The sequence below is a fragment of the Sinocyclocheilus anshuiensis genome, unplaced genomic scaffold (assembly GCF_001515605.1).
Source record: "Sinocyclocheilus anshuiensis isolate Anshui unplaced genomic scaffold, SAMN03320099.WGS_v1.1 scaffold253, whole genome shotgun sequence".
Lineage (NCBI taxonomy): Eukaryota > Metazoa > Chordata > Actinopteri > Cypriniformes > Cyprinidae > Sinocyclocheilus > Sinocyclocheilus anshuiensis.
The window spans coordinates 1,272,870-1,289,664 of NW_015537969.1; the positions used below are offsets into that span (position 1 = coordinate 1,272,870).

Genomic DNA, 16,795 nt, shown 5'->3' on the forward strand with positions numbered 1-16,795 from the left:
TCACAGTTCACAGTTTTTGCGATTCCACAGAATATCTGCCTTTGAGAAGTTAACATTATAGCACACAAAGTTTTCTTACTTTTGGAAGAGCCATGCATGAGTAACTACAAGGATCTGCAAAGGTGCGTAGCTTAAAATAAAGCTATGACAAAACAGGAAATAAATTTGGCAGATGGGCCTGCATACAAATGCTCATTTATCTGCATATGAATATTACTTTGTAGACTTTGGTGGCTTAGCATCCCATTTAGCATCCCTCTTTTTAGTTTGAACATTTACTGCTAATCACAATTTATGTATGACAGTATGCTAAAGAAGATACCACAAAAACAGGTCAAAGCCGAATAATAAAAATACAATTTGGAAAATAACATTACTTATACTGTACAATAAAATAAACTGTTATAAGACTTTGGGAATGATGGCCTCATGCTGGTAAAATTAATAATCTGTAAGACAGGAAGTGCATGGCACACCAGGGTGCTACTGAACACCTGTTTTTTCTTTTAAACTCTTCTTTTAAAAGAGAAAGCTGCAGTTTATAGACACGACTCCCATAGTCCCTACTCACCTATAGTCATTGTAGCTTCATCTTTAAATCATAACCTGCAAAATAGCCATAAAAGCAATCCCATACACCATCCACAGATTTTAAAACAAGACAGAATCTACTTTTTGCCTACCAAAAGACCACAGGCACAACATCCAAGACAAGGGTTACAAAATCAGTCTTGTTAGAAAATGTTGCAAGTGCATGGGAATTAATATACAGTGCTGTGAAAAAAGTATACGTCCCCATAACATTCTCCATTATTGCCTATTTGAAGAACTTTATAATTGCACGGTTTCAAACTAAACGTGATTTTTGCAGTCAGCATCACCACTTCCGATTCGATATGAGTCCTGCTCATCATTCTTCTTTACAAAACTGCCTTAGCTTTGACAGATTGGTAGCTCTTCAAGCATGAACTGCTCTATTCAGGTCCTGCCACATCATCTCTATAAGGTTCAAGATAGGACTGTGACTTTCAATTTATTTCTTTACAGCTGTTCAGATGTGGAATTACTTCAGAGATTTAGACTACTGCTGCTGTACTCAAATACACAAAGCGACAGTCCACCCCAAAAAATATATATAATCTGTCAACATTTAGTAACCCTTATAAGACTTTCCACTTCTGGGAATATTCACCATCATTCAGAGTCTACATCACAGATCACACCATGTAAAAGCACTTTGATAAAAGCACCCTTCTAGAGAGATGTTAAATTTATTTTCTCAGTTATTTTGGAATTGTCCTATTTTGAACTATTGTGAAACCATTCAGTGAGAGTAATATGGGCCAAATCCATTTTCTTGGCACATGAGCTACACATTTCTGCTCAATTATTGTTTGCTTTGACAATTGTTAAATTATTTTCAGTCATAACTGGCCACGACATACAGTGGTGTGAAAAAGTGTTGGCCCCCTTCCTGATTTCTTATTTTTTTGCATGTTTGTCACACTTTAAACACTAGTAAAAGGTAACACAAGTGAACACAACATGCAGCTTTTAAATGAAGGTTTTTATTATTAAGGGAAAACAAAATCCAAAACTACATGGCCCTGTGTGAAAAAGTGTTTGCCCCCTAAACCTAAGAAATCAGGAAGGGGGCCAACACTTTTTCACACCACAGTAGATGCTGCCGATAAAGGTGGTTTTTATCGTTGAACACTGCTTCAATCAATCTGTCAAGATGGTTTTTAGATGGTAAAAGACCTCAATAGAAAATGAAACCTGAAAAAGAATGAATTTCTTTAGCACTTTACCTCAGATCTAACAACATTGGTAGTTAATAGCTGGTGTAATCTGGACCAGGAGGAATTCTACCATCTATCTATCTGGATGCGTTAAAATGCGCCAGGCTTTATAATTGTCTTCTTATCGGGAGCTAAAGCTACCGTGGGCTAAAATGTAAAGGGGAAAGGGGCCATCAAACAAATATTCAAAGAAAAAAATCAATACCTCATCTCAAAAGGGTGACTTTTTTATGAATGTTGGTTCACTGCAAAAAAAACTGAAGGCTAAGGCACTTCTATAACCAGAGTTCAGGCTTGGGGTTTATTAAAATGAAAAGAAAAGACAGAGAGAGAGAGAAATGGAATCTGATAACACACAAGTGAAATACCCGCAATGGACTAGCATTCGCCACAGCCTCAAAATGCTTAAATCTAATCTGCTTCTATAAAGGGAAGAAAAGGACCATGAGTGGGAATGGTAAGGCAAGGAATAATCCATTTCATTGTGAACATAGCTGAATTTAATTACAAAGCCCTCACAGCTGAATATGAGTGACCCCAAATGTAATGAATCGCTTAGACTTTTTATATCAACCATGCACAAAATAACTATGAAAAAGAAAGAAAAGGCTTATATCTCACTCTTTTTAAAAGCATCATAAAATATGATCCTGAAAGATAAAGTGGTATTTCAGTGTTGCTTGAAAACTGTTAAAAAAATTCCAAGCGACTTATTATCAATCATGTGTAAATGAGGGTAGATAATGCGTGTCTAATTATAATCCGCTGCGTCTAAAATGTTATGTGCAATCATTCATTGGTGATAAACTGAAAGCCAACTGCTGACCCAAGCGCACTCATAATAATTCACAGCATAGTGATTTAATTGACACACACTTCATCAAGTGCTTCAAAAAAATCAACACACAAAATACATATTCAATCAAGCATTATGCAAAAGCTCAAAGCGTCAGGCTTTTGACATGGCCATATTTAAAATATTGACGGACAAACCTCATGAGGGAATAGACAGCAATTAATGTGCACCAAACCAAATGGAATCTCTTGATGCAGGCACATTTGATCACATTATGCATTTATGCCTATTAAGATTCTAATCTGGACATTTGGGACAGTGTAGGAAGCTGCAAACAAAGTTTTAACCCTTTGATGCGTTATGCTTTTTCAGGGCAAAAAGGTAAGGCCACAAACTTAATGTTTAGTACGTTTTTTTTGCGATGTGCACAAAGAACCTCGGTCTCAGTCAGCCACTTTAAAGTAGCATAAAACACACTTCTATGAAAATACAAAACACATACACATCCATTATACTGTTATATTCTAATAATATCTGCATTTCCTTTACATAACAGTGTGTCCTAACAAAAAAGAAGTGATTTAAGGTCACTGTCCTGGTTAAACTTGAGATACATCATAAAGCATGTGCATACATGTCAATCAAACAGAGCGAAAAACATTCACAATATTTATTTGTACTAATACATGTTTGTTATTAATGAAGAGTAACTTTAATGGGATTAACAAAAAATAAAGAGTAATCCCCTTTTTTGTTATGGAAATGTCATTGTGTCATTATTTATTTATGCTACATATTTAAATGCATTTATATTTTGTTACTAATGTTTCACTCTTGAACTAATCTTAAAATGATTAAATCTTAACATTCAATCTTAAAATTAATTTTCAATAATAAATTCATTATGAAACATGAATAACTCCAAGCGTAAAATTGACTTTTTATTTTGTGTAAAAATGATTTACGTATTTTATAATATTAAGAATATAGCTGTGATTTTGTCAAATCATTCAAAATATATATATGTAAAGTAGTTCAAATATAATAAAATATTACTTAGTTGCTTTTAATGCTAATGTATAAAATGCTAAAAGTGGATCCTGTTGCAAAAAATCCACATCCAGGCACTCACATAGCAAGCAAAGGAAAAAGCCTTTTTTCTAAGACATGGCTATTAAAAAGACACCAATGTGTATCAGCCCAAGCATAAATGTATAAAATGCTAGCTGTAGAATTTGCTTTAGGAGGAAGAATGAGACCATCATTTTCATCATGCTATTAAAAATACATAATTTGAAATGTGGTTAAACAAATGCTTACAACTTTTAGAAAAAGAATTCCACAAATAATAGAATTCTCCTGTGATTCATATACTGTATGTTTACTGTTTGGCATTGTTAAAACACAAATCAAATAAATTAGAAATAGTGTGAAACATGCCAAAAGTGCTCATAGTTTAAGAAACACCCTTCTACTGTGAATGCTTGAGGCATCTCCCACGTTAACACCTCTTACAGTTTAACATTGATTATTTAAACAGTTCTGCTGATATGATTTATTTTTTTATAAGGAACGTTCACAGTGCCAAATCTGGCATTGAAACTGCATGCACAATCCCATTCATCTCTATCCAGTCACTGTTAAAGTCCCCAGAATCGCTCTGCTCATTACAGCCTTTTCCAAGACAAAATCAGACTAAATCTGCCTGACTTTCTTCCAGCATTTCTTTACACCTCCCTCCCACGTTTCACCCGCTAACATCTCCCCAACCGTTTCTCACACAGAGTACTATGTTTCCTTTGGCCCCAGCTGACCCCCTTCTCTACTCTTCATGTAGTCCATCAGTGTTGAGCTAGCATCCTCACGCCCGTGTGGGAGTATGCCGGAGCATTGTCGCACAAATTAACTCTCTGTCTTTGTGTGTGTGCGCCCTACTCTCGGCTGGTAACACTGAGAGAACAGAGAGCTCAGCCCAGTAGGTCCCCATCACTGTGTCTGGCTGTCACTTTAGTTTAGCAAGAGGCCCAAATGGCTGTTATTTGCTTGATTAACTAGAGCCTGCTCCAACCAGGTGGTATTTGAACCCATAAACTAGACAGAGTGGTCTGATTTTGTCAGTTTCAAACGCCTTGATTGGGGGAAAACAGCACTTGTCGACATAAACAGAGTCCCGTTTTTGTATTAGACATTTCACACGGTGTCTGCAGGTATGCCTGATGCATTTTAAGTACACCAATAGTTCAGGAAAACTTCACAAACCTTAAAGGTTTAAGGAAATAATATAAACAAAGAAAAAAAAACAGTTTCCAAGAAATCCAATATTTATTGTGATGGTCATGCAACCTTCAGAATGTCTGAGAAAGGTTACATGAATGACATATTACTTATATTATCTTGATAAATATAGAATTTCTTGCAGGTTAGAGTAGTGTGAGAGATTTCTCTCTTTTAATCACACAAACAAACCGAATCTAGAGGTAAAGAAAAATCGCAAGTATATTTCAATCAGTAAAAATTAAACCAAATATGCATACATTTTGTAAATTAATTAATATATTTTTCTTATACTGAGCACATACTGTATAATATCAAACATAATATCACATTTCTCAATTAATACATCAATTATTTATTTTTGGCTTTGGCACAGTAAATAAAAGCTAATAATTTAATTAGCAAACAACACACTGTCAATGTGTTGTCATATAGTATTGAGTTGTCTATAAATGGAAAATATTAAATATAAAAAATATATGGCTATCTTTATATTCGAGAAACTTTAGTACCAAAAAGCGATTGAAAATTTCTGTCTTGATTCATTCTGTGGTCTCTTTCTTGTCGCAAAGTAAAATAATTTCACCTCAAATCAATCTTGAGTGTCCATTTATTTACTTATTTTGTAAGTAGCCACTTTCCATCTTGATCACCCTGTAGGGGTTTATTTTGCAGTAATGAGTGCCTTACTGAACTGTTAATGTAGTGTGAAAAGCACTGATCTATAATATATTATAGATCAGTGGTGAAAAGCCGTTTTGGTAATTATTGTTCAAAAATTCAAGATGCAGGGTTGGGTCATTGTAAAAATCTGCAGTAACACCACTTTACACAATTAGGAAGACATCTGTGCCACAAACAAACATTGTAATTTTACCATTAATCTTCAAACTGAACGTATTGAAGCATAGATAAGGCAATGCTGAGAGAAGAACATTTTCAAGCCAACAGCTCACAAATTACAGGCTTAATAAAAAAAAAGCTCTCGAAATAGCAGCTACTGGTATCTTTGACATCTTCAGCAAACATGGCTCTACTGATATGTAATTACTCTAGTTTCAAAATTGAAGAAATGTCTGGAAATGTTGGGTCTGCGACATTCTCATTTTCTTGAGTTGGTAACATTTCCGTCCTTAGCTCTTTCAGAGATGCACTGTGCTTATTTAAAAATAACAGAGAATCACAAATATAGTGAGACAAAATCTCTACTTTCCAGGGCACTACTACTACAAAGATCTCTCTACAAAACAAGAACATATGGTAGACACCGCCAACACTGTACTACATATTTATGCGGTACGTCCTCAAAGCCTTGGCTTTGCAAGTAATATTTTCTGTGGCTACGATGGCATTCAAGGCTTTATACCCACAAAACTGTTCTTAATCCTCCTGGCTTTGAGGTCTAACATCATAATGGTATCATCTGGAAAAATATAGTGTACTTCACACATGGATCAGCTGGAAGTGCACCCTTTTAAATTATAATTGTTGTCGTTGGGATTCGCCTGTATTGTAGAAGCTGATATGCTGCAAATAGAGTAATTAGAGCTGCGGTATGACCTGCTCGGGTCTCAAATAATCTGATGACATCTTTGACATGCCGTTGGATTCATTACTTATAATGAGGTTACAGAACATCCACCTTGAGTAAAACATGTCAGGAAATGTTTTATGTATGAACAATAATCTCAAATATCTATGCACTGATGTATCTAAATAATACCACTTATCTTTAAAGAATCTTTCTAGTCATACACATGCAGTATGTTTGCGGTAATGAAAAACGTTTTGGCTCTGTAATGTCAAATTAAACAGATGGTTTTCCCAAGGTGCACCGTTCATAATGGGCTCTTCCTCTTGTAAGTATGTTTACACTGCACTGGCTTCAATATTACTTTGATTCTTTACTCTCAAGGGTTTCTGTAAGAAACGGGGCAGAAATGTCAGTTGGCAAATGCATTTCTCTCCTCATTTCTTCTTCCTCTCCTAATTTCCCAAATTTGTTTCTCAGACGGGTGTCAAACAGAATTAGAGGCCTCATTTGCATGTGTTGTGTCAGGTCTCCTTATCCCTGCATTAGAACCATAGACTGTATAAAAACATGGACGTAGTGTCCGTGACGTCACCCGTAGGGTATCGAAGATAGTTTTTGAAGCTCAAAGTGGGCGGAGGCGGCCGTCGCCATCTTGGCAGCGCGTCACCGCGCGTCACTCCCGGATAATCGAAGATGGGCAAGGAGGCGGGAGCTGGTTGCTGAAACCACGCCCACCTAGCTCAACGGTGGTGACAGCAGTGGCAATCCACCAGTCACTCAAGTGGCCACGCCCTTAATTATGCAGAACTTTAAGGCTTAATATAATTTAAACTGATGAGTTATAAAAAAATTCACCCCACAGTTGTCATGAAGGGCAAAATTAGCTATATAGACCAAAATAATTTTTTTAACCAGGCTGTAAACGTGTTTTTTTCTGCTGTAAATTTAGGCATTTTAACATGGGGAGTCTATGGGATTGACTCCCTTTTGCAGCCAGCTTCTAGCGGCCAGTTGACGAATTACAGTTTAAATCACCTCCTTGTTGGCTTCACGAGAGAGAGCGGGAGGTTGCCGCTTGGTTAGAACCTCTTAAGTGTCCATTTCTTGAATTTACAGGATGAGGTCTTGAAGAAGAGGCTCTGTTGCTTCATTGGGATGAAGGAAATCAAATCAACAGCTCATAAAGGTGGTTCTTTGAAACAGCAAAGATAAATTTGCTGAAAAGAAATAATCTCAAAACCTTAAATTATTTAAAAGATTTGCTTTAGACAAAAACAAATTATGTCAGGTAAATTCATAATAAATTAAAAATAAACTACAATTTTCTATACGTTATATAATAATAATACATTTGATAAAAAAATTAAATATAAAATAAATATGAATATGAATATAAAATAAGAAATGGTTATGTGCACGGCACCTCCATTAACAGAGTGTTAACTAAACTAAACTAAAAATAAATAAATAAATAAAATAAAATAAAATAAAATAGTTAAGTAGAAATTTATCTTGGTCATCTTGGTCAGCCTAACACAGCAACACTGTTCTGAGAGATGGGCAGATGTTTTCAAATGTTCAGAGTGTCAAATATTAGTGTTGTGTTTTCCCTTTCTTTCTTTCTTTCTTTCTTTTTTTAAACAGTATACTTTAAAACAGTATATTTTACAAACTGGCCAGATATCAAACAAACAACAGAACAGCACATACCAAGGATACCCTAAGTCTGCCGGATCTAATCCTGTGGGAGAATCATGGAGGCAGATGCCCTTGTGGACTGCCATAAACACAGGAGAGACAGTGGGAGGAAATAATTGATGCTTCACCCCGAGCAGCCATCATGCCAGTCTGTGATATGAGCCAAGTCACAGTGTGCCGGCTCCCACAATCCAACCACAGGCTTAAGGTTAACCGCCAAGCTGTTGAATGAAACTGAGCCATGGCAGACAGCTGACTGCCAGAACCTCTGTGAACTGAGGACTGCGCCTCAACGAAATAAAGAAGTGCTGATTTCTATCTGATTTCAAAGTGAACTTGATCAGGACTGATGCCACAATGCAAAAATCCTATTAGGATAGCTCTGATTGTGTGAGAAGACATAATTTTTCAAATCTAGCTCAACAGAAATCATCTTGTCTGCATGCATGCTAAGACTGCTGGATTTGTACCACCAAAACTGAAACTGATCTTTGTAGAAGGATCTATGGCTGGAGTTCAAGTAAAACCCCTTTTTTCTGCAGAAAGCAGTGAAATTGATCTTACTGAAATGAAAAAAAAAAATGATGGCAAGGAATCAAATAAAATCTTTGTTTGTTCCATTGTACATACTGTACAACCTTGCTGAACGCAAAAACAGTTACCAACGCTGTTCACACAAGGGGTTTGTTGATGCGGTAACACCCACAAACAGATGCTCACACACCTGAACACAAACATGTGAGGTAATAAAAGCTAAAATACAGTGTTTACAGAGTGCTCCACAGAACAGCGGACCGAGGGACTGGATGACATCGCTGGAGAGAGCTAATCACAGAACTGCAGCTGGCCCGAGGGAGAACCACTATCAGATCTGAAAGAGAAGCCTTCAGCACTGCCCAGTGGACACTTCACCACACACACAGAAACATCTGTGTGCAAACAAAGACAGGTAAACACACTCGCTGTCTCAGGCTCTCTTCAAATTGAGCTCAACAGCAGGTTTCTGGAAGTCTGAAGAGATTCTGAAGCGAAGCACCTGTTACCATGTAAACGAGAACCACACCAGAAGAGCTCAGCAGAGATATTGTAATTTACACTTATAATTAATGACTCTACATTAATAGCTTCATACTGTACCATAATTTTTATTTAGTTACATCATTCCTAAAGCTTCATGGGTTTTGTCCACAAAAGATATTCACAGTACTATAGACTGAACGATAGACAGACAGACAGACAGACAGACAGACTGAGTATTATAGAACAGAAATAACAAATAAAATATAGAAAGAATGAATGACAGCAGGACAGACAGACAGACATGCTGGCTAACTGATAGATAAATACAACGACAGACAGTAAGTATTACAGAACAACAGATAGAAGATACAAAGGACGAACGACCGACAGACAGACAGACAGACAGCAAGTATAGGACAACAGAAATATGAATGTCAAAAGACAGACAGACAGACAGACAGACAGACAGTATAGGACAACAGAAATAACATAGAAGATAGAAAGAATGAATGACGGAACAAAAGACAGACAGATAAATAAGAGATTTGCTGAAAATCACCAGGACTAGCTTGTCACAGTAATGAAAGAATCGAACACTGAAAGATGTGTAAAACTGAAGGACTGAAATGAGAAGAGGTGACAAGAAAAGACATTTAGCTTTGAGTGACACAAGCCTCTTGAGAACGGACACGGTCAGCGCTCACTGACTCCCACTGATTTATCCAATGAACAGAAAGAGATTATAAACGAGCAGCAATAATGGGTTTATAAATGAGGTCTCGCCCACCTTGTTCATGTGTGTGCCATGAATCACACATTTGGAAAACAGCATACCTTTGACAAAAATAGCAAGGATGCTGGTGCCTAAACAGGGAGTGTTATTTTCTAAAAGTGTTGATGAAGACAACCTATATTTGACTAAATTAGGCAATAAAAAAAAAATAATAATAATGCTCATCTTTATAAAAAATAATCTGCATATAGTGAAAAGTACTCAGAGGCTAAACTTTTACAGAGGATGAATCTTAGGTAATAAAAGATTTATCGAGTCATACAAAAACAGCACTGTGCACATTGGGGGTGGAGCCTAAAGGCTTTTCCCTCTAAACATTTTGAGGTTTTTATCCATGCTATCCAAGAAAAGCAAAGATCAAATCTCACAGGAGGTCTGTTCTTGCCAAAGAGGCGATAATGTTTAAAGAGCTTTTAATTCTGCTCCAGCCGCAGAGTGATATCATTGTATCTGCGCTGGAAAGCAGGCCACAGTAGGTATAAATACCCATGGGAAATTCCCTCCAATCCCAGCTACAGTGTGCTTTACTATTTCAATTCTCAAAGTTCTCAGCTCCTATGTCAGATGAGCGTCTCATGTAATACAGGAGCTGGCATGGTATCTTCCCCATCTGTGGGGCTAACTGATCTGTGAATCCGAATTTCCAGCTCTGCCTCCGATTGGTTACAAGAGGTTATATACAAAGCACTGAGACCTTATTAAGAAGAGACAAGAAATTAAAGATGACATGAACAATATGAATCTTTAACAAACAGAAGATAGTGACAGTTTAGCCAAAGAAAAAATTCCAGAAAAACTCAGTGTAAACACCATGTATCTTATCTCCCAGGACCTTAAAAAGATATTTTAAACAAGAATTAACATTCTATCACCATTTATTCACCCTCACGTTGTTCCAAATATGTATGACTTTCTACGGAACAAAAAAGATGATATTGTGAAGAACTCCATACAATGAAAGTTAATGGGGTTTACAGTTGTTTTGGACTCCACTGACTTTCACTGTATGGACAAAAATAGTTCTTAAAATATCTTCAACAAAGAAGTCATACAGGTTTGGAATGACATGAGGGTGAGTATCCCTTTAAGGCAGACTGACAGAAAAAAAGTGCAAAATTGTATAGCTTTGTATCTTAGCAACCCATAAAGGCTCAATAATAATAGCTTAAATTACTAATAGGCACCCTTTAGGTACAAATGTTCAGATATGTTCTGACTGGCTGTGATTGTGTTATGTCAAACAGCAGTTTTGCATTCAGTCTGGAGAGAAAAAAAATTTATTGCTTTTAGAAACTTGTCGCATCTGGTATGGAAAATTCAGCTTTGCCATCACAGGAATAAATTACATTTTAAAATATATGAAATAATATATAAAAAAAAAAACATTCTTTTAAATTGTAATATTTCAACAATTATAAACCGATTTTACAGATTTTTTTTATCAAATGAACGCAGACTTGGTGAACATACAAGATTCATATTCAGAGAACTTAAAGCAGTGCTTTGGGAATATGAAGTGTGTAGCCATAATAAATCATCATCATAAAGCTAGTATAATCTTAAAAACCTGACAGTACCTCCAGCCAATAAACAATTGCTCTCAAAAGTCTTCAGGCCATCAATTCTCAACACTATCACAGACACCTGACGCCCTGCCAGGCCCTTTGGAATAAGCGATGTAGTCCCTTGATATTTGATGCAAGAGGTACCAAAAGTCTGGGAGCTGATCCTGGATGATGACCCAATAAATAATGGGGGCGTATTTGTCTGTCAGTGGCATAATAATCTATAGTCTTTTATTTAATTTTTTGTGAAACAGTTGATGGGCAAAGAAAAGCCTATCATGCACATGGCATAAACAGATGGCAACATAACTGTTTTTAGAGACCTAACTTGCTGTCTATTTCCTATAAAGGGAACTTGCTGCCTATTTCCTGAAACCTCATTAGCAGCTGATCGGCAACCTTGTTAAAAGCCACAGCTGTGCACAAGAGAGCCATTACATGCTCACAGCCGATTGTGGCTAGCTGACATGTAGCTAGCAAAACAAACGTTAATAATGAGCACAAGAAAATAGCACACATAAATGTCATGTGCAATGCATCATAATGACCTTGTATCCAGACTTTGCAATATTAAATATACATATTAAGCACTTTTTTATTTTTAAAAGTTACACCTAAAATATATACAATACTTACAAATTACTTTTTAAAACCTTGAAGTCGTTATGATATTTTAAAGGGATAGTTCACCCAAAAATGAAAATTCTGTCATTAACTACTCACCCTCATGTCGTTCCAAACTAGTAAGACCTTCGAAACACAAATTAGGATATTTTTGATGAAATACAAGAGCTTTCTGACCCTCCATAGGCAGCAATGCTACGGAAACGTTCAAGGCCCAGAAAGGTAGTAAGGACATCAATAAAATATTGCATGTGACATCAGTGGTACAACCGTAATTTTATGACGCTATGAGAATACTTTTTGTGTGCAATGGAGGGCCTGAAAGCTCTCGGATTTAATCTTCAAGTTCTTACAGGCTTGGAACAACATGAGAGTGAGTAATTAATGACAGAATTTTCATTTTTGGGTGTCCTATCTCTTTAATATTTTGAAAATAAGTCTCTTATGCTCAACAAGGCTGCATTTTAATTAAAAATACAGTAAAAACAGTAATATTGCGAAAGATTACATTTAAAATAAGTGTTTTCTATTTTAATGCATATTTTAAAATGTAATTTATTCCTGTGCAAAGCTGAATTTTCAGCAACTTCAGTCTTCAGTGTCACATGATCCTTGAGAAATTATTCTAACATCCAGATTTGATGCTCAAGTGGCATTTCTTATTATATGCATAATATTTATGCTCAGTATGGAAAATGTGATACATTACAGAATTCAAAATAGATATCTTTTGTAACAGATGTATTTTAATGGATCATTTCTAATCCTTGCTGCATAAAAACATGAATTTCTTAAAAAAATCTATCTATATAAAATATCTATATAATTACATATAAATACACACATATAGTATTTATATATAGTACTTATTTATCTTCAAAAATACCACATAGTATAAAATTACATATGGTAGTACATAATATAGTACATAATTATACAAGAACTTGACAACAAGTGATGCACAAAATAATGTCAAGAATAGCATGTCATGCAGAGAATAACATGCCAAGCTGCAGGACACTGCTGTCACTGCTTGACATGCCATGTCTACTACAGACTCTTAAAAAAAGAAGAAAAACTATTTATCTTGGCTCTGTTTGCTATATTGAATGGAAATTTCTTGCTGAGCTAATCATAAAATAGATGTGGGATCGCCTTATTCACAAAAGATACCAATATACTGTAGCTGCCTCAAAATACAGCCAAAATGAAATCTCTTTAGGAGATAGCTTAATCACTTGCATGCTCCTACGATGACTAAAAATGCTGTCTAGGTAGGTTAGATTTAGTATTGGAGACAGAGCCATACTCCCAGACTCCACTGAGCACCATAACTTGCAAGTCTGACAGGTTAAAAACAATCATGTTTCATTATTTTATGCAAACTAGTATCTTTTGTTGCTCTTTGACATTCAGATATCTGGGGGAATAGATCCTATATAATCACTGCCTATTTGTGCAGGAGAAAGAGGTATATGGTGCATTCTGGGTATCAGGCCTTTGGCCCAGAGTGCCTTAATGGGTGCAACCATGGAAACCAAAGGACATTTATTACAAGAGTGCAGGGCTATCTAAGTGTACTGATGGTGATTAACTCACCTGTGGCTGCTATAGCTGAAAGTAAGAGGGGGTAAGAGATGATAGGCCTGACGAGAGGCTATAGGGAACTCACATAAAATCACACTGCCATTTCCACTCGGATTCGTAATGGTTACATAAGAGAGGCCAAGAGAGGAGATGAACCATAGGAGTGAGATGGCCAGAGAAAAAAAAAACAGAAAGAGTGCATTACAAGTGCCTTGTTTTTACTTACCACGTCTATTAGGCTCTCCTGGATTCGGCTGAGCGTCGTCCTCAGTCTGCTGCTGATCAAACCCAGCCCAGATGATTCATACTACAGGAGACAACAAAACACACCCCATGTGAGAAAGAGACTTCGTTGCTTTTCAATCATACAGGAATACACACTCATAAAATGCAATCTCTAAAGCTCCAGAGTGCACACACCACCGATCATCTCCAGGAAACTGCACTTCATTCACACAGCTCCCACGAGTGTGGTTCAAGACTTAGATAACTACAAGTTCTTGGTGACTTAAATTGGAATTGGTTGCATTCACCAACTGATGAATTTAAAAACTACTGCGATGCATTAAATCTTTTTCAGATTGTTGACAGTCCCACTAGACCGAATTTAAAATGTCCAGAAAAATCATCTCTAATTGATTTAATTTTAACAAACGTTCTGCACAAGTATTCAACTGCATCTGTATTTGCGAATGACATCAATGACCACTGTGTCATCGCAACGGTTAGAAATACAAAAATTCCAAAATCCAAACCACGCATTATAACAAAACGTGATATGATATATATATAAAATATGAGTAAGGGGATGAAAACACAGCACACAGTGGCAGGCATTTCTACTGCCAGCAGGCTCCACACAGCAGTCTTACCCAATAGATAGGGACCACCGGTCTGGACGCACCAGGTTGAGAGCCTTGTGAAGGCAGAGATGCAGATTGGAAGTGCTTTGTATTGAGAAACAAAAAGGAAAATCGACACAAAGCAAATAATGAAAGAGCAAAATTTGAAAGGATACGATTTTTTTTGGATACGATTTTTTAATATATGGTAATTACTGGGAATTTTTACTGCAAAGCATTAATTAAGCACAATTAATCATTTTAAAAAAGACACATTTACATACACATTTAAATAACACATTTAATCATTAAAGAAAACTGACTTCCACCACATTAGTGTAAGCAAAACTACAGCAAGCACAGTATTGTGTAATTTAACACTTTCATTTACTTAGTGAACAAATGGCTGCCAGGGGGACAATAAAACTGCAGTCTTTCTCTGACTTTAACATTTTTGCAAAGTTTCCAAAGGACCCATCTGTTAGTGTGACAGTTGCATCTTACCGTCCGTTACTAACTCTATCTGCAACACTTAATAAGCACTACTCAGGCTTTCCCTACACTCAAGCGCTTCATCATCCTGGAGGTGATCCAGTTTCAGATAAGCCACTTGCATATCGTTCCCCGTTCTTTCCATTCATTGCCTTTAAGCTAAGTTATTAACTTGAGGCAAAGAGCAATAAATGCCAAGACCAATGCATCTTAAATAATGTGCATGGCAGAGTTGATACTCCAGCTGTATACAATGGCGTACAGACCTTTCAGATCCTAATGTTGTTCATTACTAAATGAAATGGCACAATACATAATCTCCATATGAGATTGAATGTCTTGTGTGTTTGGAGTTAGTCATGGGTAAAAGTGAATCCAAATGAGCATATCAATTTCAGCCGCTTTGTAAATATTTTTTATAAGTAATGATATTTACTTTTTTGTCTCCATCGGCTTTTCTTCGAGACCGGCTGCCTCTGATACTGACAGCTACTCTTACTCATTTAAGAGTTTGAAAAGTTTCCATTAGTGACAGAAACCCCTCTCATGCTCTTTCTCTTGCTGTCCAATCAGCAGAAGAGGTGAATGCAAAAACCAGAACAAGAGCAAGAGAGAAAGATTAGATGTGTTGTTTTATTTAATGTGCCTTCAAACCCGTCGGGTGGGTTAAAGGCAAACCTCACTGGCATCTGACAGCTGATCTTGTGGCGGTTGTATCCAGTCTCCCTCAGATTTTCTGCTGAATTTGGTCAGGACAAAGCTAAAGTGAAAAGTTCTGTGGTCAGCACTTAAATATCAAAGATAATACACTACACTGTCACTCAGAGGGCATGCAGGGGGAAAAAAGCGCTGCCTTGGCAAGCTGGAGAAGACTTATTTCTCACTTGTTTGCATTAGTTCCAATGACCAGCAGTGGCTTAAAAAGCCAAAAAGTTCAATCTTGCACATCAGCAAAGCCTTGTTCAAATATAAGTGTCCAAATATGTGGAATTATGAGTCAGGTCTTCAGAAAGCAAGTCAGGAAATCCAGCTCACACTTGAAACCCTGTCCTGATCAATGCATCTAGAAGCTCAATTCTCCTCAGGGCCCCTCATTTCCTTCAGTTTTTAAAACACCCTTGTATGTGGCCCATGTCTGCCCAGGAATGTTCTTCTTTGCAAGTGAAATCATGACTTATAACGATGCTAAACCACACGCGAAGGCCAAATAGAGTGCAAAGACTTTACTCCTGCTCTATAGTGTGCAATGGCACTGGCCTCAATCTACCAGCATGAAAGCATTTACTTTTGATTTAGCACTGGCTCAGCATAGCAAACAAACAATTATTTGCAAAGCATACAGAGTGCAAATGGAACACTTCTGTGATAATATGAAAAAATGTCAGAAGAAAAAAAAACATGGAAGGTGGAATCACTGTAGGCTGTAGAGAGTTTGGCCATAAAAGCATCACTGGGACCAGAATTCAGCGCATGACAGATGAAGTGTGGAGATCTTTTTGTTTCGTAAGACAAATGTTTCAACCCCACCTGGCTTGTGTGGTACGATTAAAGACTACTGTCAAATCCCATGACAGAAACACTATTTTACAGTTGATGAAGGCCATACACTCCATTTAGAAAACAGCACGTCACTGGTCAGGCTAATCAAAGCCTAGACTGACAGGCTGGTATTATTGATAGGTTTAGTTTTGTTGTATAGTTCTCAAGAATGTCAGGATATAAACAATGAAACAAAGGAACTGAATAATGTTATTAGCGCACTAAGGAT

At 36.7% G+C, this 16,795-nt stretch overlaps 1 protein-coding gene across 2 annotated transcripts in view; it reads right to left on the reverse strand.

Annotated features, from left to right (window-relative positions):
- The window catches only part of vps50 (VPS50 subunit of EARP/GARPII complex), a 146,447-nt gene that overhangs the window by 22,463 nt on the left and 107,189 nt on the right, over positions 1 to 16,795 (reverse strand). The window contains exons 22-23 of one of the 2 annotated variants that reach the window (XM_016462277.1): positions 14,566 to 14,640; positions 13,920 to 14,000 (exon numbers count right to left, since the gene is read on the reverse strand). In XM_016462277.1, the coding sequence (XP_016317763.1) occupies positions 13,920 to 14,000; positions 14,566 to 14,640 (156 nt within the window). The remainder of the gene's footprint in view (positions 1 to 13,919; positions 14,001 to 14,565; positions 14,641 to 16,795) is intronic. The other variant, XM_016462284.1, reaches the window with a different exon arrangement.